Here is a 23807-nt window from a genome sequence, read left to right as displayed (position 1 = left end):
GGCCACCCCGTGAAAAGTCTGCCGTGAAAACACGGTAATGCGACGTCACCCCAGAGTCGGAAACGACCGGTGCTCGCACAGGGGATTACCTTTACCTTTTTTTTTTTAGCACCTTTAAGACCAACAAAGTTTCATTCAGAACGTCATCTTCATATGCATGCATTCCGCCGATGGAATGGGGCATGGAGAGCAGGACTGCGTATAGATGGTAGGTAATGTTCCTTCTAAGCTGCAGAGTCTCGTGAGCAAAAATTCTGCTTTGTGAGCCGCTGGCATTAAAGTTATAAGCTGCTGTATAAATTAGTGTCGTCCTTCCTGAGCTAAGGCAAAAATGTGTGAGCTGGAGGCTGAAAAATCTGCGAGCGAGCTCACGCTGACTCCGCCTTAGAGGGAACGCTGGTGGCAGGCAGGGGCTTAGAATGCAAAGTTAGAATCCAAGGGCAAAATAGGGAAATGAATGAATCGAAAGAACATTTGGTTTGGACAGCATTTGCATAGGAAAACAGTAAAACTAACGCATCAGAATGGGAGAATGTCCGGGCGTTTTCGCACTGACCTTAAATCGGCAGCGACGTCCCTCTTCACCGCGCAGGATCTGCGTGGGTTTCGCACCAATTGCTGCGGAGCACCCGAAGAGCCGCAAAGTCCCGCGGCTTTTGCGGCGCAAATGGAAACCGCCAAAAAACAGTTAATTGCTCCAGGGGTGGCCAACGGTAGCTCTCCAGATGTTTTGCTGCCTACAACTCCCATCAGCCCCAGCCATTGGCCATGCTGGCTGAGGCTGATGGGAGTTGTAGGCAACAAAACATCTGGAGAGCTACCGTTGGCCACCCCTGATATTACTCTATTGCTAGCAAGCATGGTCCAAAAATTAGCGTGATCTGGAGCCAGAAGGACGTTCTCACCTTGGAGAGTGTCGAGACCCCAGAATCAAGGGACGTATGACTGTCCAAAGTCTCGCCCTTCAAAAGGGGGGGGGGTGGAAAGGAAAGGGAGATATGTGCTTAAATTCTCAAATGGGGGGTGTCTTGGCCTCCTCTCTGCCTTTGGCTTCCTAATGAATGCATAGGGTTGCCGGGTCCTAGTTCAAGAAATATCTGGGGACTTTGAGGGCGGAGCCAGGAGACTTTGGGGGTGAAGCCATGGGAAAGGTTGTGACAAGCACGATTGAACTCCAAAGGGAGTTCTGACCATCACGTTTAAAGAGACCGCACTCCTTTTAAATGCCTTCCCTGCAATGGAAGGAATGAAGGATAGGGGCACCTTTTGGGGGGCTCATAGAACTGGACCCCCTGGCCCAATCCTTTTGAAACTTGGAGGGTATTCTGGGGAGAGGCACCGGACGCTATGCTGCAAATTTGGTGCCTCTGCCTCAAAAAACAACTCCCCCCCCCCCAGATACCCACAGATCAATTCTCCATTATACGCTATGGGTCTCCATAGGGAATAATGGAGTGCCCAGCAGACATTCCCCCGCTTTCTGGTGACCCTGAAGCGGGGGGAGGGTCTGCAAACCAGGGATCCAAATGAGGTCTTTCAGGAAAGGGAAATACAAAATTGTGAGAGAGAGAGAAATGACCGGGATAAATGTAAAGTTCTGCATTTAGGTAGGAAAAATCCAATGCATGGTTATAGAATGGGGGAGACTTGTCTTAGGAGTAGTATGTACGAAAAGGATCTGGGGTCTTAGTGGATCATACGCTGAACATGAGTCAACAGTGTGATGCGGTGGCTAAAAAGGCAAATGGAATTTTGGGCTGTATCAACATAAGTATAGTGTCCAGATCACGTGATGTGACGGTATCGCTTTACTCTGCTCTGGTAAGACGTCATCTGGAGTACTGTGTTCAGTTTTGGGCACCACAATCTAAGGAGGATCTAGACAAACTGGAACAGGTCCACAGGAGGACGACGAAGATGGTGAGGGGTCTGGACTGGAGACCAAGTCCTGTGAGGAAAGGTTGAAGGAGCTGGGGATGTTTAGCCTGGAGAGGAGGCGGCTGAGAGGTGATAGGATCACCATCTTCACGTCCTTGAAGGGCTGTCCTCTAGAGGATGCTGTGGAATTCTTTTCTGTGGCCCCAGAAGGTAGGACCAGAACCAATAGATTGAAATTAAATCAAAAGAGTTTCTGGCTCAACATTAGGAAGAACTTCCTGACCATTAGAGCGATTCCTCAGTGGAAGAGGCTTCCTCCTCGGGAGGTGGTGGGCTCTCCTTCCTTGGAGGTTTTTCAACAGAGGCAAGATGGCCCTCTGACAGCAATGAAGATCCTGTGAATTTAGGGGGAGGTATTTGTGGGTTTCCTGCATTGTGCAGGGGGGTGGGGTTTGAATTAGATGACCCTGGAGGTCCCTTCCAACTCTATGATTCTATGATGCATCCCAGAAGTCCTTGCAGGTGACCACTAGGAAATAAATATGGAAATTCTGAGATTTCTAACAAGCACACCTGTTCAAAGAATCCCCCCCCCCCTCCAATTTAATCCTTATAAATATCTTGCAAAGTCTGTTACGCTGGAGAGCTTTGAAGAAGGGCTGCCACTCCCCAGGTGGGTAAGAAAACAACAAACACTGTGTAAATTACACACTTCAAGTAAATGTTTTACATTCTTTGCTCGTGCATCTCTTATTATGGCTAGCATCAAATGCTTCTTAACCCAATACTGAACCTTAAGAAGAAGAAGAAGAAGATACTGGATTTATATCCCGCCCTCCACTCCGAAGAGTCTCAGAGCGGCTCACAATCTCCTTTCCCTTCCTCCCCCGCAACAGACACCCTGTGAGGTGGGTGGGGCTGAGAGGGCTCTCACAGCAGCTGCCCCTTCAAGGACAACTCCTGCCAGAGCTATGGCTGACCCAAGGCCATTCCAGCAGGTGCAAGTGGAGGAGTGGGGAATCAAACCCGGTTCTCCCAGATAAGAGAGCTCTGGCTGATCCAAGACCATTCCAGCAGGTGCAAGTGGAGGAGTGGGGAATCAAACCCGGTTCTCCCAGATAAGAGAGCTCTGGCTGACCCAAGGCCATTCCAGCAGGTGCAAGTGGAGGAGTGGGGAATCAAACCCGGTTCTCCCAGATAAGAGAGCTCTGGCTGACCCAAGGCCATTCCAGCAGCTGCAAGTGGAGGAGTGGGGAATCAAACCTGGTTCCCCCAGATAAGAGAGCTCTGGCTGACCCAAGGCCATTCCAGCAGGTGCAAGTGGAGGAGTGGGGAATCAAACCCGGTTCTCCCAGATAAGAGTCCGCACACTTAACCACTACACCAAACTGGCTCTCAGAGCCCACAGTCCTCAAACAAAGGCTCTATTGCAAAGAGGATCCAAACTGGATGCTGCAAACAATAGGTACCAAATCCTGCTGTCCTTATGCCCCTCTTGGAGATGCAAATGGCACTGTATACCCTTGAATCAATCCAGAGGTAGCAGTCCTCTATTCAACAGGTGCGGCAAATCCCCAGTTGCGGGCAGGGGATCCCGATTTGGAGGCCCTCCCTCCACTTCAGGGTCATCAGAAAGCAGAGGGGTGGGGAGGGAAATGTCTGCTGGGTACTCCATTATTCCCTATGGAGACCGATTCCCATAGGGTATAATGGAGAACTGATCCGCAGTTATCTGGGGCTCTGGGGGGGGGGTGCTGCTTTTTGAGGTAGAAGCACCCAATTTGCAGCATAATATCCAGTGCCTCTCCCCAAATGACCCTCCAAGCTTCAAAAGGATTGGACCGGGGGGTCCAATTCTACGAGCCCCAAAAGAAGGTGCCCCTATCCTTCATTATTTCTAAATGGAGGCAAGGCATTTAAAAGGTGTGCCGTCCCTTTAAATGTGAGGGCCAGAACTTCCTTTGGAGTTAAATTATGCTTGTCACACCCTTGCTTCTGGCTCCACCCCCAGTCTCTCCTGGCTCCACCCCCAAAGTCCCCAGATATTTCTTGGACTTGGCAACCCGACTTTAAAGTGGTAATAATTCCTAGCATTTTGTTTTTAAAAGTTTTAAAACGTGCTCTGTTTGGAAGATGTCTGGGGCTGGTCCCCGAAAAGACAACCTCTTTTCCTAGTCAGTTTGGTGTAGTGGTTACGTGTGTGGACTCTTATCTGGGAGAACCGGGTTTGATTCCCCACTCCTCCACTTGCAGCTGCTGGAATGGCCTTGGGTCAGCCATGGCTCTCGCGGGAGTTGTCCTTGAAAGGGCAGCTGCTGTGAGACCCCTCTCCAGCCCCACCCACCTCACAGGGTGTCTGTTGTGGGGGAGGAAGGTAAAGGAGATTGTGAGCCGCTCTGAGACTCTTCGGAGTGGAGGGCGGGATATAAATCCAATATCTTCTTCTTCATCATCATCTTCTAGTCCAAATGTTAACAAATAGAGTGATTCATACACACCGTTTCAATGAGTTAATAACTCAGAGGAAACAAGCTAGGAGTAAACCAAGCATTAAAAATAAACATAAGAAAAAAACCTTTATCCTTTGCCAGGTAAATCTCTCCCCCGCCCCAAACAAAAAAGGATATATAGGATGATGTAAAGTAGAATTATAGTCAAAGTTATGGTATTCCCTGTAGTAATGTATGGTTGTGAGAGTTGAACCATAAGGAAGGCCGAGCGCAGGAGAATAGATGCTTTTGAGCTGTGGTGCTGGAGAAGACTCCTGAGAGTCCCTTGGACTGCAAGAAGATCCAGTCAGTCAGTCCTAAGGGAAATCAACCTAGATTGTTCCCCAGAAGGTCAGATACTGAAGCTGAAGCTCAAATCCTTTGGCCACCCAATGAGAAGGGAGCACTTCTTGGAGAAGACTCTTGAGAGTCCTTTGGACTGCAAGAAGATCCAGTCAGTCAGTCCTAAGGGAAATCAACCCCGACTGTTCCCCAGAAGGTCAGATGCTGAAGCTGAAGCTCAAATCCTTTGGCCACCCAATGAGAAGGGAGCACTCCCTGGAGAAGACACTTGAGAGTCCCTTGGACTGCAAGAAGATCCAATCAGTCAGTCCTAAGGGAAATCAACCCTGACCGTTCCCTGGAAGGTCAGATGCTGAAACTGAAGCTCAAATACTTCGGCCACCAAATGAGTGTTGGCGTTTAGTGTGTGGTCTCTTGAGACTTGAAGGAATAAAGTCTGCACACAGCTGCTGTAAGGCAAACTATATACTATATTTATTTACAGATATTTACACAGACTAAAAGTGCTCCGCATATACAAACACCATCCATCCACCACACTTAGCACTGGGCTACTTTACATTTATACCGTTCAGCACAGTTCATTATCCAATCAGCTTAGTGCTGAGTCATTATACTACATCATCCTAGCTGATGCAATCTGGAGGACTGCCATCTGTCAACTGTCGGTTAGATCATCTACTGTCCTGTAGATAATTTCAGCTCTGGCTGTGGTCTGATGACTGTATACTCTGACAATTAGAAGGGAGCCCTCACTGGAGAAGACCCTGCTGCTGGGAAACACAGAAGGCAAAAGAAGAAGGGGGCAGCAAAAGGGGAGATGGCAGGATACCGTTACTGATGTAACAAACATGAATTTGAGCAGACTTCGGAGGGTGGTGGAAGACAGGAGGGCCTGGCGTGACTTGGGCCTTGGGGTCGCAAATGTCAGTATCCTATATTTTTAAGGCATATTGGAACTGCCAAAGGATTGTGTAACCCTTGCATACAGGTGTTTAAGTGTTAGCATGTGATAGCATGTGAATGTCATTAACCAGGGAGAAATGGGATTGGTTAAGGGGAATAGAAATACAGTACGTCTGTTCAGTGTGGAGCAGGAAAAGACGGATAGAGCGTGGCATACTGACGGACGGATAAGAGATTTGTTGATTGTGGACTGTGACTTGACTATTCTATTGGACTGTGTGTCTGTACCTTTGCCTGGCTGGACTGATTGTACGCGTGCGATTAGTGGGCTGATTCTTGACTGTGAGATCTGCCTGACCCTAATACAACTTTGTTGAACCGGCTGTCTTTGTGAGTGTCTTCATTAGAGCAACCACTGAGACTGGTCTGACCAGAGTGGCCCTGAGGGACGCTTCCACTACGACTCTGTCATCCAAGAGTCAGACTTGACTGTGCGACTGAACAACAACAAAAGTAGAATAGAAATAGAATATAAAAAGGGATTTTAAAAGGTAAACCAGCATCTTTGTTTGACTTCCACCACCACCCCACTCCCAACAAGTAAAGAAAGCAAGAAAAGGGAACTCTTACCCCGCAGCAGGCAAAAAAGAGGCAAATAAGATAAGAATTTCAAGCAGAGAACAGCAGAGAAGCAAAACGAAGCAAATACAAACCCCTAGCCAATAGGCGTTTAAGAGAGAAAGGCTAGAAATAAAATGAAACAGGAGATCCAACATCAGTGCCCCACTGTGTCTCACACCAGAAATCGGGACTCTCCCCAGTAATGGAATGGAAGCAAAAAATCCTTTAAGATTAACTGTAATCAGTTAACTGAATGAAAGAGAATAGAAATAGAATAAAAATTTAAAAAACTGAAATGACATATAAATAGGGAAAGAAGCCAGTAAGCGGAGGGAAACAGGAAAACGGGGCTGTTACCCCACACCCTTGGAAGGTTTTGAGTGCTTGTTTGAGCTATTGTATATACTTGCGATGTGAAAATTGAAAGGACTTCGAACACCCCTTTGAGAAAGAGATTGGAAACGGCGCGGCAAGCTGCAAGCCGGCTCCAGGCTCCCGTCAGAGGTGAATACTGTGGAGTCTTCATGAAATGGACTATGAGATTATCTATGGGACTTTATTATACAAGCACTTTTTTGCACTAAGTGCTTTTTTGGATGAAGTACCGTATGTGTGCTTAAGTGCATTAAGTTTCAAAATACATTTGATTGTTTCACCCACATAGGAATATAGTGTGTGTAAACCACATGATTTGAAAAGGTTCTGTAATAAGATTTTCTGAATTTTGTCATATTATTTTCGTTATTAGATCACGGTTTTTTCCCTGCCTTCACCCCTAGCAGGCAAGCAAAGCCAGCCGAGGCTAAAAAGATGAAGATGAGGGGGGGGGGGACTTTAAAACCTCTGTAACTAAACATGGAACAGGGAAAAGCAGAGAAACAAAGTGAAGAAAGGGAATAGAACCCCTCCCAACAGGAGCATAAAGGGGGAAAGGATAAAAATAAAACTGTTGCCCTGAACCTGGTTGCGGCAAAGGGTGGGGCACAAGAAAAAATTAAATTAAATTAAAACAGAAGCTCCGAAAGCTGAGCACAGTCTTGAGTGTTTGCTTTTTCACACTGTGAACCAGAACCTACTAATTCACCACATTTCTGTCTAATGTATTTTCATTTGATAAGTAATGTACTATTCCTTTAGTCATCATTGCTCCAGATCACCTGATCACAGCAGCTCTGAAAAGGGAAAAAAAACTGAAAAGGAAAGAAAGGGGGGGGGAGGTATTTGTGAATTTCCTGCATTGTGCAGGGGGGGCGTTGGACTAGATGACCCTGGAGGTCCCTTCAAACTCTATGATTCTATGAGTCTATGATTCTAACTCAGTAAGGACGATCTGTTAGCCTGAATATGTGACTAGATAAAGGAACTGAACTCAGATCTACCACCTCTTAACCCAACACTTTGGCATTTGAATTTAACTGACCACATCATGATTGGAGGAAAACAGTGTTGGGTTGATTCATGAAGATCAGACGTGGCCCAAGGTGTGAGTCTCAAGCTTCTGCAAGGGGATTTTTTTAGAACTTTAGACACAATTGAAAAAAGACGTATCACAACAACCTTTAACACATTTAATGAAGCCCAACTCATAAAACCTCCACAAAGCACTGAAAACACCGTCTGGATTTACCTGAAAGAAATAATAATCTCTTTAATGAGTTATGACCACAGCTGAGTTTTCTCTACTTCTTATCTACATTTTATCTAGGGCTGCCAACTGTGTGTGTGGAAGTGTGGTATCCCTTTAACATCATGTGGGGATGATGGAATGTATATGAGGGCTTCAAATGTGCTGAAAGCTCCTGTCATAGTCTGAGCATTTTAAACATTCCTTCCTGATTAGGGTACAATTTTTGTGCAGGTTCAAGCATTCTAGAAGAGCTCTTTTAATGGGCTAAGTTGTTACATGGTTCCTCCTTTGTGGGTTCTTAGATGCTCTTGAAGATTGTTGTGCTGACTAAATCTTTTTCCACACTCTGAGCATTCAAAAGGTTTCTCCCCTGTGTGGGTTCTCTGATGCCGCTGAAGACTTCTACTCTGACTGAATCTCTTTCCACACTCTGAGCGTTGAAAAGGTTTCTCCCCTGTGTGGGTTCTATGATGCTGCTGAAGACTTCTACTCTGACTGAATTTCTTCCCAAACTCTGAACATTCAAAAGGTTTCTCCCCTGTGTGGGTTCTCTGGTGCTGTTGAAGAGTGCCACTCCGACTGAATCTCTTTCCACACTCTAAGCATTCAAAAGGTTTCTGCCCTGTATGGGTTCTCTGGTGCCTTTGAAGATGGCCACTGTGACTGAATTTCTTCCCACACTCTGAACATTCAAAAGGTTTCTCCCCTGTATGGGTTCTCTGGTGCCTTTGAAGAATGCCACTCTGACTGAATTTCTTCCCACTCTCTGAATATTCAAAAGGTTTCTCCCCTGTGTGGGTTCTCTGGTGATGTTGAAGAGTGCCACTCCGACTGAATATCTTTCCACACTCTAAGCATTCAAAAGGTTTCTCCCCTGTATGGGTTCTCTGGTGCCTTTGAAGAATGCTACTCCAACTGAATTTCTTCCCACACTCTGAACATTCAAAAGGTTTCTCCCCTGTATGGGTTCTCTGGTGCCTTTGAAGAATGCCACTCTGACTGAATTTCTTCCCACACTCTGAACATTCAAAAGGTTTCTCCCCTGTGTGGGTTGTCTGGTGATGTTGAAGTGTGCCACTCCAACTGAATCTCTTTCCACACTCTAAGCATTCAAAAGGTTTCTCCCCTGTGTGGGTTTTCTGGTGCTGTTGAAGATTGCTACTCTGACTGAATCCCTTTCCACACTCTAAGCATTCAAAAGGTTTCTCCCCCGTGTGGGTTCTCTGGTGATGTTGAAGATTGCTACTCCGACTGAATCTCTTTCCACACTCTAAGCATTCAAAAGGTTTCTCCCCTGTGTGGGTTTTCTGGTGCTGTTGAAGATTGCTACTCTGACTGAATCCCTTTCCACACTCTAAGCATTCAAAAGGTTTCTCCCCCGTGTGGGTTCTCTGGTGATGTTGAAGAGTGACACTGTGCCGGAATCTCTTCCCACACTCTGAGCATTCAAAAGGTTTCTCCCCTGTGTGGGTTCTCTGGTGCTGTTGAAGAGTGCCACTCCGACTGAATCTCTTCCCACACTCTGAACATTCAAAAGGTTTCTCCCCTGTATGGGTTCTCTGGTGCCTTTGAAGAATGCCACTCTGACTTTCTTCCCACACTCTGAACATTCAAAAGGTTTCTCCCCTGTGTGGGTTGTCTGGTGATGTTGAAGTGTGCCACTCCGACTGAATCTCTTTCCACACTCTAAGCATTCAAAAGGTTTCTCCCCTGTGTGGGTTTTCTGGTGCTGTTGAAGATTGCTACTCTGACTGAATCCCTTTCCACACTCTAAGCATTCAAAAGGTTTCTCCCCCGTGTGGAATCTTTGATGCAGTTGAAGAGTGACACTGTGCCGGAATCTCTTCCCACACTCTGAGCATTCAAAAGGTTTCTCCCCTGTGTGGGTTTTCTGGTGCTGTTGAAGAGTGCCACTCCAACTGAATCTCTTTCCACACTCTAAGCATTCAAAAGGTTTCTCCCCTGTATGGGTTCTCTGGTGCCTTTGAAGATGGCCACTGTGACTGAATCTCTTCCCACACTCTGAACATTCAAAAGGTTTCTCCCCTTTGTGGGTTCTCTGGTGCCTTTGAAGATTGCCACTGCGACTGAATCTCTTTCCACACTCTGAGCATTCAAAAGGTTTCTCCCCCATGTGGGTTCTTTGATGCTGTTGAAGAATACCACTCTGAGTAAATCTCTTTCCACACTCTGAGCATTCAAAAGGTTTCTCCCCTGTATGGGTTCTCTGGTACCTTTGAAGAATGCCACTCTGACTGAATTTCTTTCCACACTCTGAGCATTCAAAAGCTTTCTCCCCTGTGTGGGTTCTCTGGTGCTGTTGAAGACTGACACTCTGACTGAATCTCTTTCCACACTCTGAGCATTCAAAAGGTTTCTCCCCCATGTGGGTTCTTTGATGCTTTTGAAGAATGCCACTCCGACTAAATCTCTTTCCACACACTGAGCATTCAAACAGTTTCTCCTGTCTGTGTATTCTTCGGTGCACAAGGAGCTGTGATCTGTTTTTGAAATACCTTCCACACTGAATAGATGTACTTGCCTTCAATATCACTGGCTCTGAAAAATGTACATTACTCTGTTTTTTGTCTCTCTTCTTAACCATACGGCTGCCTTTCTTTCTCTTAGGTCTGCCTTGATTTCTAATGTTTTCTTTCAAGTCTTCATTTTTAACACGATCTGGCAACTGCTGATCAAGGTCTTCACCCTCCTCATTCCTCTGATCGTTGTCTGCTGGAATAAAGAGAGAGATCCCATTAACACCTGGGATGGCAGGTAAGATCCAAAGCATTGTTCTCTCTAAGTTGCACTAGGGGGTGCTGGCTCACAATTTTTAAACAGGTTTCTGCTCTCTGCTCAAAACCTCCATTGGAACACCAAAGGATAGGGGCACACCTCCTTCTGGCTGATCTAACGTGGCTTCTCTTATGCGGTTCAATGTGGCCAAGTGCAAAGTAATGCACACTGGGGCCAAGAATCCCAGCTGCAAATACAAGTTGATGGGGTGTGAACTGGCAGAGACTGACCAAGAGAGAGATCTTGGGGTGGTGGTAGATAACTCACTGAAAATGTCGAGACAGTGTGCGTTTGCAATAAAAAAGGCCAACGCCATGCTGGGAAATTAGGAAGGGAATTGAAAACAAATCAGCCAGTATCATAATGCCCCTGTATAAATCAATGGTGCGGTCCCATTTGGAATACTGTGTGCAGTTCTGGTCACCGCACCTCAAAAAGGATATTATAGCATTGGGAAAAGTGCAGAAAAGGGCAACTAGAATGATTACAGGTTTGGAACACTTTCCCTATGAAGACAGGTTAAAACGCTTAGGGCTCTTTAGCTTGCAGAAACGTCGACTGCGGGTTGACCTGATAGAGGTTTACAAGATTATACATGGGATGGAGACGGTAGAGAAATTCTCCCTTTCTCACAATACAAAAACTTGTGGGCATTCAATGAAATTGCTGGGCATTTGGGTTAGAACAGATAAAAGGAGGTACTACTTCACCCAAAAGGTGATTATCATGTGGAATTCACTGCCACAAGAGGTGGTGGCGGCTACAAGTATAGCCAGCTTCAAGAGGGGGTTAGATAAAAATATGGAGCAGAGGTCCATCAGTGGCTATTAGCCACAGTGTGTATATATATATAAATTTTTGGCCACTGTGTGATACAGAGTGTTGAACTGGATGGGCCATGGGCCTGATCTAACATGGCTTCTCTTATGTTCTTATGGTATTTTCCTTCCTTCATTGTGATGAATAGCTTTATGTAAGTAACTTAAGCTACAACTGAAATACTTGTGCTGCAAGAAGAGGTACCATCTAATACCAAGTCTTTCATGTATTAGAACCGTTGGCTTTTCTTGTTTTTCTGCTGTTGTGCTGCAGAAACCACACTGCTAAGTGATGCCTTATTTTTGCATCCTTCATAAGTTAAAAAGGTCTGAGAGCCAGTTTGGTGTAGTGGCTAAGTGCGCAGACTTTTATCTGGGAGAACCAGGTTTGATTCCCCACTCCTCCATTTGCAGCTGCTGGAATGGCCTTGGGTCAGCCATAGCTCTCTTATCTGGGAGAACCGGGTTTGATTCCCCAGTTCTCCATTTGCAGCTGCTGGAATGGCCTTGGGTCAGCCAGAACTCTCTTATCTGAGAGAACCGGGTTTGATTCCCCACTCCTCCACTTGCACCTGCTGGAATGGCCTTGATTCAGCCATAGCTCTCTTATCTGGGAGAACCGGGTTTGATTGCCCAGTCCTCCACTTGCAGCTGCTGGAATGGCCTTGGGTCAGCCATAGTTCTCTTATCTGGGAGAACCGGGTTTGATTCCCTGCAGGAATTGCCTTGGGTCAGCCATAGCTCTCTTATCTAGGAAAACTGGGTTTGATTCTCCACTCCTCCACTTAAGAACATAAGAACATAAGAGAAGCCATGTTGGATCAGGCCAACGGAAGGTAAAAGGAGATTGTGAGCCACTCTGAGATTCAGAGTGGAGGGCAGGATATAAATCCAATATCATCTTCTTCTTTCCTTGTGTATACTCTTCTTGAGAATCCACTGAACTAGGGGACTCAGACTGGGGTTCTTAACAGGAGCATTTTCAGATCACAGTTAAAGGGGATATTTGTTGTAATCCCATCCAGGGGGAAAGGTGTGTCATAAACACCAGCCATAGAAAAATGAGGATCTGGCCCCTTCTGGAGTCTTCCTCGTGGTCTCTCATCCCCACCTTTGCCTCCGGTGAGGACTCAGGACACCTTCTCTGGCTTGGGTGATGGCCGCAATGCTGGCCTCAGTTTCCCCCGGGCAATTTCATGCATCATCCCAGAGATACCTCTGGCACTTGTGAAAGATCCTTACCCAGAGAGAGGACGCTCAGATAGTTCTCCCGCATGACTTCCCTGTAGAGAGTTTTCTGGCCCAGATCCAGCAGGGCCCATTCTTCTAGGGTGAAATAGACGGACACCTCCTCAAAGGAGAAAGGACCCTGAAAGAAAAGGCAAATTCCCTTGTCGGAGATCATGCCAGAAAGAAATAGCCCACTGGAAGGGAGTATTCTGGGATGATACAGGATTGCATGGCTTGGGAGGGGTAGAGGGAGAGGTATTCCGAGCCTTTCTCACCTGGACCATTGCAGAAACTGCAGGAGCAAAAGCTCCCAAGAGAATGGATGTGGAGGGGGGGACCCAAGCTGTGCCCCCGCTCATTTCCCCTACCTGGACTGGAGGTGAAGCAGCTGTTTCCACACCTCTGAAAAGATGACGACTCAGAAGCATCTCTCCGCTGCCTGTTAGTGAGAGAAAGGAGGGAGGGTGTTTGTCCTGACTTCCCATTCTATCTCCTTGCCCTTTGTGCACTCAACACAATCTTTCACTAAATTCTGGGAGAGGCAGAAGAGAGGTCATGTCAGACTAACCTTATCTTTTTTTTTTAAAGTTACTTCCTTGCTGGGTATAGGGAATGTTGTAGACAAGAATGCTGTATCTTGATTTCAGCAAGGCTTTTTGATACGGTTCCCCGTAAAATTCTTCCTGACAAATTGGTAAAATGTGGTTTGGATCTTGTTCCTCAATCTGTAACTGGTTGACAGATCGCACGCAAAGAGTGCTTGTGGATGGTTCCTCATTCTCTTGGAGAGGAGTGACAAGTGGAGTGCCTCAAGGATCTCTCCTAGGGCCTGCTTTGTTCAATATCTTTCTAAATGATTTGGATGGAGGAATACAGGGAACCCAGACATCACCTGAGCGTTTCTGGAGAATCTAGGGTCAAATCAGCACCAAGTGTCAGCCCAAGGCCCTTGTAATGAACTGAAGCAGTTAGCCTGGGTGAGCAGGGAACAGCTCACTCTGATTGGCTGAGCCGCAGCCATGGACACAAAACGTATCAATTGCAAGGAGGCTTGCCATGAGGGAAATCGCCTCACAGTTTAGTTCAGAGTTAGCTCTGGAGGATTTCAGTCTGAGTACTGAAGGAATTCAGTTGAAGATATCAGCTGAGAAGGAGCTGAAAACAGCCTGTGGGCTGAGTTCCTTGAGACAGGACTGGATTTGAGTTTTTTGTCTGAGAAAGAGAGTTATTTGGAAGAAGTGGCAAAACCAGGCTCTTTTTGTGGAGGAAACTCTCTGAGAGGCGGCACCACTGTGTCACAGAAGTAGATTAAAACTGAGGGCTCCTCTGAGGAGATCTGTCAGTCCTCCAGGGCAGACTCCTGGTTCAGTTAAAAACACAAAAAAAGCACAGAGAGAGAGAGACTAGATTCTTGCGGCTGAGAAAAAAATCCCAGGAGACAGACAGGGACACTAGCTGAGACACACGGGATTGAAGGCCTTGTGTAATAGCACCCAAGGGTGTGAGTCCTGAGGTATCACTGTAAGCCAGGGGTGGCCAAACTTCCTTAACATAAGAGCCACATAGAATAAACATCAGATGTTTGATAGCCGCAAGGTCAGGACATCGGATGTTTGAGAGAAGGAAGGAAGGAAAGTAGAGGGAGGGAGAGGTGGAGAAAAAGCAACTTTAACTTTAAATGCTTGGTTTGTAGAAGTGATTGAAAGAGAGAAATGCCTTCTCCAAGCCAGCCAACAGGACAGTGGGGGCTTTGAGAGCCACACGATATGTGTGAAAGAGCCACATGTAGCTCCCGAGCCACAGTTGGCCACCTCTGCTCTAAGGTCTGGGGTGTGTCTGTATGAAGAAGAAGAAGATATTGGATTTCTATCCCGCCCTCCACTCCGAAGAGTCTCAGAGCGGCTCACAATCTCCTTTACCTTCCTCCCCTCAACAGACACCCTGTGAGGTAGATGAAGATACTGGATTTATATCCCACCCTCCACTCCGAAGAGTCTCAGAGCAGCTCACAATCTCCTTTCCCTTCCTCCCCCACAACAGACATCCTGTGAGGTAGATGAAGATACTGGATTTATATCCCACCCTCCACTCCGAAGAGTCTCAGAGCAGCTCACAATCTCCTTTCCCTTCCTCCCCCACAACAGACATCCTGTGAGGTAGATGAAGATATTGGATTTATATCCCGCCCTCCACTCCGAAGAGTCTCAGAGGGGCTCACAATCTCCTTTCCCTTCCTCCCCCACAACAGACATCCTGTGAGGTAGATGAAGATATTGGATTTATATCCCGCCCTCCACTCCGAAGTCTCAGAGCGGCTCACAATCTCCTTTCCCTTCCTCCCCCACAACAGACATCCTGTGAGGTAGATGAAGATATTGGATTTATATCCCGCCCTCCACTCCGAAAAGTCTCAGAGCAGCTCACAATCTCCTTTCCCTTCCTCCCCCCCACAACAGACACCCTGTGAGGTAGATGAAGATATTGGATTTATATCCCGCAACTCCACTCCAAAGAGTCTCAGAGCGGCTCACAATCTCCTTTACCTTCCTCCCCCACAACAGACACCCTGTGAGGTGGGTGGGGCTGGAGAGGGCTCTCACAGCAGCTGCCCTTTCAAGGACAACCTCTGCCAGAGCTATGGCTGACCCAAGGCCATGCTAGCAGGTGCAAGTGCAGGAGTGGGGAATCAAACCCGGTTCTCCCAGATAAGAGTCTGCACACTTAACCATTACACCAAACTGGCTCTCTGTATGCTAGTGAGAGTGTCTGAGTGGGGATTTTTCCAGCACAAGTAAGTCAGTTCTCTGTGTGAAAGGCAAAGAATGTGTGAGCCTTTTTTATTTTTATGATTTAGAAAGCCGGAGCATAGGTTTGATAATCCTTCTCCGAACAGAGTGTCTCTCTAGTGCTAAGGAAGCCCCGCCTGCTTGTTAGTTTTGTATATCTTCTGCCAGTTTTATATTTTATAGTAATTCAGCCTACCAAGATCTCTGGTGATTAGAGATTGTTTGTTTAGTTGAACTGCCTGCCTGCCAACTAGGGTTGCCAATCCCCAGGTGGGGGCAGGGGATCCCCCGGTTTGGAGGCCCTCCCCCCGCTTCAGGGTCGTCAGAAAACGGGGGGAGGGGGGGAAATGTCTGCTGGGCACTCTGTTATTCTCTATGGAGATTTATTCCCATAGAAAATCATGGAGAATTGATCTGCGGGTATCTGGGGCTCTGGGGGGGGGGGGCTGTTTTTTGGGGTAGAGGCACCAAATTTTCCGTATAGCATCTAGTGCCTTCCCCCAAAATACCCATCAAGTTTCAAAAAGATTGGACCAGGGGGTCCAATTCTATGAGCCCCAAAAGAAGGTGCTCCTATCCATTATTTCCTATGGAAGGAAGGCATTGAAAAGGTGTGCCGTCCCTTTAAACGTGATGGCCAGAACTCCCTTTGGAGTTCAGTTATGCTTGTCACAGCCTTGATCTTGGCTCCACCCCTAATGTATCCTGGCTCCACCCCCAAAGTCCCCAGATATTTCTTGAATTGGACTTGGCAACCCTACTGCCAACTGATTTGTTAAGAATCAAACCAATAACTATTATTTCACTCCCTCCCTTGCCTTTTGTAAATCAATAAACACACTTTGTGGTTTTGCATTTTAAAAACGTCTGGTGCTTAGTTATTTTCTGACAGGATTTTATATTGTATGCCTGGGGTACTGGGTGAAGGTGACACGAAGAAAATTCACCTGACCGTCCCTCACAGCCCTCCTCAAATATCCTAGGGCAGGGGTGTCAAACATGCGCCCCAGGGGCCGAATCAGGCCCTCGGGGGGCTCCCGAGGCCCCCGAGCAACTGGCTGTCATCTGCTTCCTTCTCTCTTGCTTCTTTCTGCATAACAGCTTGCTTGGCTAGGCTGGCTCAATCACACGGGATCTACAGAGCAAAGTCTCTCTTTTCTCCATTGGGGAGGAAGGGGGAGGGAATAGCTTGCTTTGCCAAGCTCTCTCAATCACACAGCAGAGCTACTGAGCCAAACCTCTCCTCCTTCTATTGGCTGAGGCTCCTCCCCGTCCTGGCCCCCTGGGGAAAGAAGGAAAGAGCCAGAGCTTCCTTTGCCCAGATCCCTGGATCACGTGGGAAAGATACAAAGAAAGCACCTTTAAAACCAACAAGGGCTAATGTTTTGAGCATGTTTTATTTTAAGTTCTTTTGAAAATCTTTTGTGTTTGTGTCCTTTATAAAGTTTATATCACTGCTCAAAGGTAAAGGTGTCTCCTGTCACAGCACCAGTCGTTTTCGACTCTGGGGTGACGTCGCATCACAAAGTTTTCACATCAGACTTTTTTAACGGGGTGGTTTGCCATTGCTTTCCCCAGTCATCTATGCTTCACCCCCAGCAAGCTGGGGACTCATTTGACCAACCTCAGAAGGATGGAAGGCTGAGTCAACCTCGAGCCAACTGCCTGAACCCACCTTCTGCCGGGATCGAACTCAGGTTGTGAGCAGGTTTACCCCTCTGCACCACGGGGCTCTTTTTTAATATCTCTGCTACCTAGCGGCGCGTAGCACAGTGTGGCAAAGCGGCAGTACTGCAGTACTGTGATCTGAGCTCTCTGCTCACGACCCGAGTTCGATCCCAGCGAAAGCTGGATTCAGGTAGCCGGCTCGAGGTTGACTCAGCCTTCCATCCTTCCGAGGTCGGTCAAATGAGTCCCCAGCTTGCTGGGGGGGGAAGCGTAGAGGACTGGGGAAGGCAACGGCAAACCACCCGTCAAAAGTCTGCCGTGAAAACGTTGTGAAAGCAACGTCACCCCAGAGTCGGAAACGACTGGTGCTTGCACAGGGGACCTTTCCTTTCTTTACCTAATCTTAAATAGGTACACACACGGCCCGGGCTAACATGGCTCGGCCCCGCAAGGTCTCATTTATGTCAGATCTGGCCCAAACAACAAATGAGTTTGTCACCCCTGTCCTAGGCTGACAGGCACAGCCGGTTATCCTTACTGCGGCACTCTCTTTCCCACAGTGTCCGTATAAGCATGGACACAGACGCCATTTCCCCATGATTATTGGTCCTGAGGAACTGGTTTTCAAGCAGAGGTTCTGTGTACTCACCAGGTTGAATAGCTCTGCTGCCTAGGTTTCTCTAACCTGACTTGTCTTTTGGGGGCCGTTCCAGAGGAGATCCTCCGTTCCAGAGGAGATCCAAGAAATTACAGGCCAGTCAGTCTGACTTCAGTACCGGGAAAGTTGGTAGAAACCATTATCAAGGACAGAATGAGTAGGCACATTGATGAACACAAGTTACTGAGGAAGACTCAGCATGGGTTCTGTAAGGGAAGATCTTACTAACCTGTTACAGTTCTTTGAGGGGGTGAACAAACATGTGGACAAAGGCGACCCGATAGATGTTGTTTACCTTGACTTCCAGAAAGCTTTTGATAAAGTTCCTCATCAAAGGCTCCTTAGAAAGCTTGAGAGTCATGGAGTAAAAGGACAGGTCCTCTTGTGGATCAAAAACTGGCTGAGTAATAGGAAGCAGATAGTGAGTATAAAGGGGCAGTCTTCGCAGTGGAGGACGGTAAGCAGTGGGGTGCCGCAGGGCTCAGTACTGGGTCTCATGGAAGGAAGGCGAGATATGAATATTTCAGTTAGCGGGAGGAATTTCCCTCCATAGATTTGTCTAACCCCCTTCCAGAAGAATCACAGTGAGTGGACATGGAGTGCTGTGCGTTATGCGAAGAAGTATCCAATTGTTTTCCCGACCTGAACGCTCTACCCGTCGCGTACATGGGGTGCCCTAATTGTATACAGGCAAAATGAGTCCTTACCACAAGAGACAGCCTCTCGGGCACCATCCTGGGTCTGTGCCCCCTGCCCTTGCTCCAAGGAACCTCGATTTACCTCAGAGAATGTAGCTTCTGTCGTCAGGGGTGGCCCCCGCATCTGAAACAGCATTGAGGGAGGGGAAAAGAGATGGGATGGAAAAGAGACCGGGCGATGGATCCTGCCCCACTTCCAGCCTCTGCACCCTCACATCAGCAGACCCAGTGAGTTATCTGGGGGGAGAAGAAATGCTCTAGTAGAAGAGGCTGCTGAAGGAAGCCATTAAATATTAAATCTCCCATTCAGGTAAATGACACAGGGGCAAATGTTTCTCAGGGAAACTTTAGGATAATGTCAGAGATCATCGCTTGAATTCAGCACCCCTAAAGGAGACCCCCTCACCTGCTCTGCCTGACTGAGGAGGAAACCTTCGGCCAGGGCCACCACCTGGGAACTGGTCTCTGGCCTACATTCTCGGACCCAGCCCTGCATTCCCTGGGGCAAGATGGCCAGGAACCGCTCCAGGATCACCAGGTCCACGATCTGCATCTTGGAGTGCCTCTCCGGCTTCAGCCAACCTTTGCACAGTCGGTGGAGCTGGCTGCAAACTTCTCGGGGCCCGCCAGCCTCGCGGTAGGAGAACTGCCAGAAGCGTTGGCAAGGCACGTCTGAGATCCCCGTGATCTGAGAAGATATCTCTGGCACAGGGCTTTCCCTGACTTCAACCCCACTCCTAGCTGGGGTGCGACGGGGGCCTTTGCTTGCTGTCTTGCCAGCTGCCGCTCCTTCCGGGTTCTGCTCTTCCATCTCCTGCCCCTTCTCCTCGGTCACCTCCGACTGGATGAAGACGTCTCGAGTCACTGGAATATGAAGAGCGGCTTCAGAGTTGGTTTGACTGAGACACAGGATGAGAGGAAATATTGGTTTGTTGTACCCAAGTGTATTTTAGATTTTATAAAGTATACCCTATTTTCCAGTTCTAGTGATTACCGGATTTATGTTTTGTATTTTTGGCTATTTCTAACTGACCACTACAAGTTCTAGTCTTTTTAGTCCTGGCCCCACTCATAGACCTTCTAATGGTACCTGGGGGTTTTTTGGCCACTGTGTGACACAGAGTGTTGGACTGGATGGGCCATTGGCCTGATCCAACATGGCTTCTCTTATGTTCTTATGTGACACAGAGTGTTGGACTGGATGGGCCATTGGCCTGACCCAACAGGGCTTCTCTTATGTTCTTATGTGACACAGAGTGTTGGACTGGATGGGCCACTGGCCTGATCCAACATGGCTTCTCTTATGTTCTTATGTGACACAGAGTGTTGGACTGGATGGGCCATTGGCCTGATCCAGTAGGGCTTCTCTTATGTTCTTATGTGACACAGAGTGTTGGACTGGAGGGGCCATTGGCCTGATCCAGCAGGGCTTCTCTTATGTTCTTATGTGACACAGAGTGTTGGACTGGATGGGCCATTGGCCTGATTCTTATGTGACACAGAGTGTTGGAGTGGATGGGCCACTGGCCTGATCCAAGATGGCTTCTCTTATGTTCTTAAGCTGAACTACTGTGCATTCAACTGTTCTATATGTAGGCAGAGGCCATTTTGTAAATTTGCATAACTCATTTGCATATGCCCCACACACCCCCGACCTCACTGCCCTCAGCCTGCTTCAGTGGAGAGGGCGGTATATAAATCTAGTAAAAAAAACAACCGTGTACTAAATTACATCAGTTCAGCATCTACCTTAAAATGCTTCTTGAATTAGCATTGTCATCATAAAACCTTATTCCTATCATACTTTGTACAGTACTTTCTCCTGTGTGGCTACAGTGGCCTAAGGAAGATTTCTATCTGCCTGCTTTCTATGTTTTAGTGATTAAGAACATAAGAGAAGCCATGTTGGATCAGGCCAGTGGCCCCTCCAGTCCAACACTCTGTGTCACATAAGAACATAAGAGAAGCCATGTTGGATCAGGCCAATGGCCCATCCAGTCCGACACTCTGTGTCACATAAGAACGTAAGAGAAGCCATGTTGGATCAGGCCAGTGGCCCCTCCAGTCCAACACTCTGTGTCACAGAAGAACATAAGAGAAGCCCTGTTGGATCAGGCCAGAGGCCCCTCCAGTCCAACACTCTGTGTCACATAAGAGAAGCCATGTTGGATCAGGCCAATGCCCCTCCAGTCCAACACTCTGTGTCACATAAGAACATAAGAGAAGACATGTTGGATCAGGCCAGTGGCCCCTCCAGTCCAACACTCTGTGTCACATAAGAACATAAAGAAGCCCTGTTGAATCAGGCCAAGGGCCCCTCCAGTCCAACACTCTGTGTCACATAAGAACATAAGAGAAGACATGTTGGATCAGGCTGATGACCCATCCAGTCCAACACTCTGTGTCACATAAGAACATAAGAGAAGCCATGTTGGATCAGGCCAATGGCCCCTCCAGTCCAACACTCTGTGTCACACAGTGGCCTACACACACACACACACACATATATATACACTGTGGCTAATAGCCACTGCTGGACCTCTGCTCCATATTTTTATCTAAACCCCTCTTGAAGCTGGCTATGCTTGTAGCTGCCACCACCTCCTGTGGCAGTGAATTCCACATGTTAATCACCCTTTGGGTGAAGAAGTACTTCCTTTTATCTGTTTTAACCTGACTGCTCAGCAATTTCATTGAATGCCCACGAGTTCTTGTATTGTGAGAAAGGGAGAAAAGGACTTTTTTTTTTTACTTAATAACAGGACACATTGTCTTTTTTTTTTTTTTAAGGAGGAATTCCCTGGGCCGGGCAGGAGCAATAGATGGAAGAAAGGGAGCAATTGCGATGGGCATTTATGCAGATATAATTTAGGCACCAATGGAGGAATTCCCCACTCACAGCCCCGATTGGGCAGCCAAGGCAAAAAAAGGGAAAACCGGAAGAAACCAGGTGCAAAGAAACTGCGAGGTAAAAGCAACAAAACTGCACCAAAACTTTCAGGCAGCTTTTGCAGAACCAAACGTGCCGCCCGCGTTGGAGACAGAGAAGGAAGAAGACTTAACAGAAAAGAAGGAGAAGAAGAAGAAGATATTGGATTTATATCCCGCCCTCCACTCCGAAGAGTCTCAGAGTGGCTCACAATCTCCTTTCCCTTCCTCCCCCACAACAGACACCCTGTGAGGTAGATGAAGATATTGGATTTATATCCCGCCCTCCACTCTGAAGAGTCTCAGAGCGGCTCACAATCTCCTTTACCTTCCTCCCCCAAAAGACACCCTGTGAGGTAGATGAAGATATTGGATTTATATCCTGCCCTCCACTCTGAAGAGTCTCAGAGCGGCTCACAATCTCCTTTCCCTTCCTCCCTCACAACAGACACCCTGTGAGGTAGATGAAGATATTGGATTTATATCCCGCCCTCCACTCCAAAGAGTCTCAGAGGGGCTCACAATCTCCTTTCCCTTCCTCCCCCTCAACAGACACCCTATGAGGTAGATGAAGATATTGGATTTATATCCCGCCCTCCACTCCAAAGAGTCTCAGAGCGGCTCACAATCTCCTTTCCCTTCCTCCCCCTCAACAGACACCCTATGAGGTAGATGAAGATATTGGATTTATATCCTGCCCTCCACTCCAAAGAGTCTCAGAGGGGCTCACAATCTCCTTTCCCTTCCTCCCCCACAACAGACACCCTGTGAGGTAGATGAAGATATTGGATTTATATCCCGCCCTCCACTCCGAAGAGTCTCAGAGCGGCTCACAATCTCCTTTCCCTTCCTCCCCCTCAACAGACACCCTATGAGGTAGATGAAGATATTGGATTTATATCCCACCCTCCACTCCGAAGAGTCTCAGAGTGGCTCACAATCTCCTTTACCTTCCTCCCCCACAACAGACACCCTGTGAGGTGGGTGGGGCTGAGAGGACTCTCACAGCAGCTGCCCTTTCAAGGACAACCTCTGCCAGAGCTTCGGCTGACCCACGGCCATTCCAGCAGGTGCAAGTGGAGGAGTGGGGAATCAAACCCTGTTCTCCCAGAGAAGAGAGCTCTGGCTGACCCAAGGCCATTCCAGCAGCTGCAAGTGGAGGAGTGGGGGAATCAAACCCTGTTCTCCCAGAGAAGAGAGCTCTGGCTGACCCAAGACCATTCCAGCAGCTGCAAGTAGAGGAGTGGGGAATCAAACCCGGTTCTCCCAGATAAGAGAGCTCTGGCTGACCCAAGGCCATTCCAGCAGCTGCAAGTGGAGGAGTGGGGAATCAAACCCGGTTCTCCCAGATAAGAGAGCTCTGGCTCACCCAAGGCCATTCCAGCAGCTGCAAGTGGAGGAGTGGGGGAATCAAACCCGGTTCTCCCAGATAAGAGAGCTCTGGCTGACCCAAGACCATTCCAGCAGGTGCAAGTGGAGGAGTGGGGAATCAAACCCGGTTCTCCCAGATAAGAGTATGCACACTTAACCACTACACGAAACTGGCTCTCCTCGCAGTTCTAATTGCTGCAGGAAGGGTACTTACTGGTTCTGGTGATCCAGGGAAAGATCCTTCTTTACCAGAACGCCCTGGGTTTTAAACACACCAGCGCTTGGTCTTGGACCTACCGTGCGCTTGCAAGATTCCAGAGCTACACAGAGCCCTGTTTCAGGTTGAAACGCAATAAGAACCACTTTGTTCTAGAAATGCCTGCTGGATAGTGCAGGGTAGAGAGAGACAGTTTCTGCACTAGTTCACTGGAGGATAGGTGCATGCTGCATCTCCATCTTTGTGCGCATGGAAGGGGTGGGGGAACGGAAGGAAGGAAGTTGCTTTTCCCTAAAGAGCATTGAGCTACACTTCAAAGGGAGTCAGGGCCAATCGAGAGTAGACAGGAAGATGCTTAGCGCCTCTCTGCCTCCGACTCTATGGTCACTGGGTTCTTGGAAGCCTTGAGGCGCTTCCAACCGCGGCCTTTTTTGCTGCCCCCTGCTGGCTCTCCTTCATTGCGCAGCAGACTTTGTGGTTTTTCCACCGCTCCCGGGATTAATTTTATTGCATTCCTTATTCCTATGGCAAACTAGAACGAGGTTTGCATGTTACAAAGTAAATTAGGTGGACAAGAATATCACTGTCCAGTGTATTTCTCTTTGAGCTGTATTAGAGTTGCCAAGTCCAATTCAAGCAATAGCTGGGGGGCTTTGGGGCTGGAGCCAGGAGACTTTGGGGGTGGAGCCAGGAGACATTAGGGGTGGAGCCAAGATCAAGGCTGTGACAAGCATCATTGAACTCCAAAGGGAGTTCTGGCCATCACATTTAAAGGGACGGCACACCTTTTCAATTCCTTCCTTCCATAGGAAA

The 23807-nt window shown here is 47.8% G+C and overlaps 1 protein-coding gene across 1 annotated transcript; it reads right to left on the bottom strand.

Annotated features, from left to right (window-relative positions):
- Positions 1-7751: 7751 nt before the first annotated feature.
- LOC132569029 (zinc finger protein 436-like) lies at positions 7752-23372 on the bottom strand. The gene is made up of 6 exons (XM_060235212.1): positions 22992-23372; positions 18885-19342; positions 18488-18602; positions 13037-13107; positions 12681-12807; positions 7752-10557 (listed from the first exon to the last, which is right to left on the bottom strand). Coding segments are annotated over exons 1-6 (2151 nt in total). The 5' UTR covers positions 22993-23372; the 3' UTR covers positions 7752-9178.
- Between the last annotated feature and the right edge of the window lie 435 nt (positions 23373-23807).

Source organism: Heteronotia binoei, chromosome 3, assembly GCF_032191835.1.
Source record: "Heteronotia binoei isolate CCM8104 ecotype False Entrance Well chromosome 3, APGP_CSIRO_Hbin_v1, whole genome shotgun sequence".
Lineage (NCBI taxonomy): Eukaryota > Metazoa > Chordata > Lepidosauria > Squamata > Gekkonidae > Heteronotia > Heteronotia binoei.
Note: the sequence above shows the minus strand (reverse complement) of the source record. Positions and strands in the feature narration are given on the sequence as shown.

Bases quoted from the DNA above. Each gene is read 5' to 3' on its own strand.
- LOC132569029 (XM_060235212.1), bottom strand. The intron at 13,108-18,487 runs GTAAGGACTCAT...TCTCACTAACAG, and splicing joins CCGAGAGGCTGTCTCTTGTG to GCAGCGGAGAGATGCTTCTG. The intron at 10,558-12,680 runs GTAAGGATCTTT...TCTTTATTCCAG, and splicing joins TCTGAGCGTCCTCTCTCTGG to CAGACAACGATCAGAGGAAT.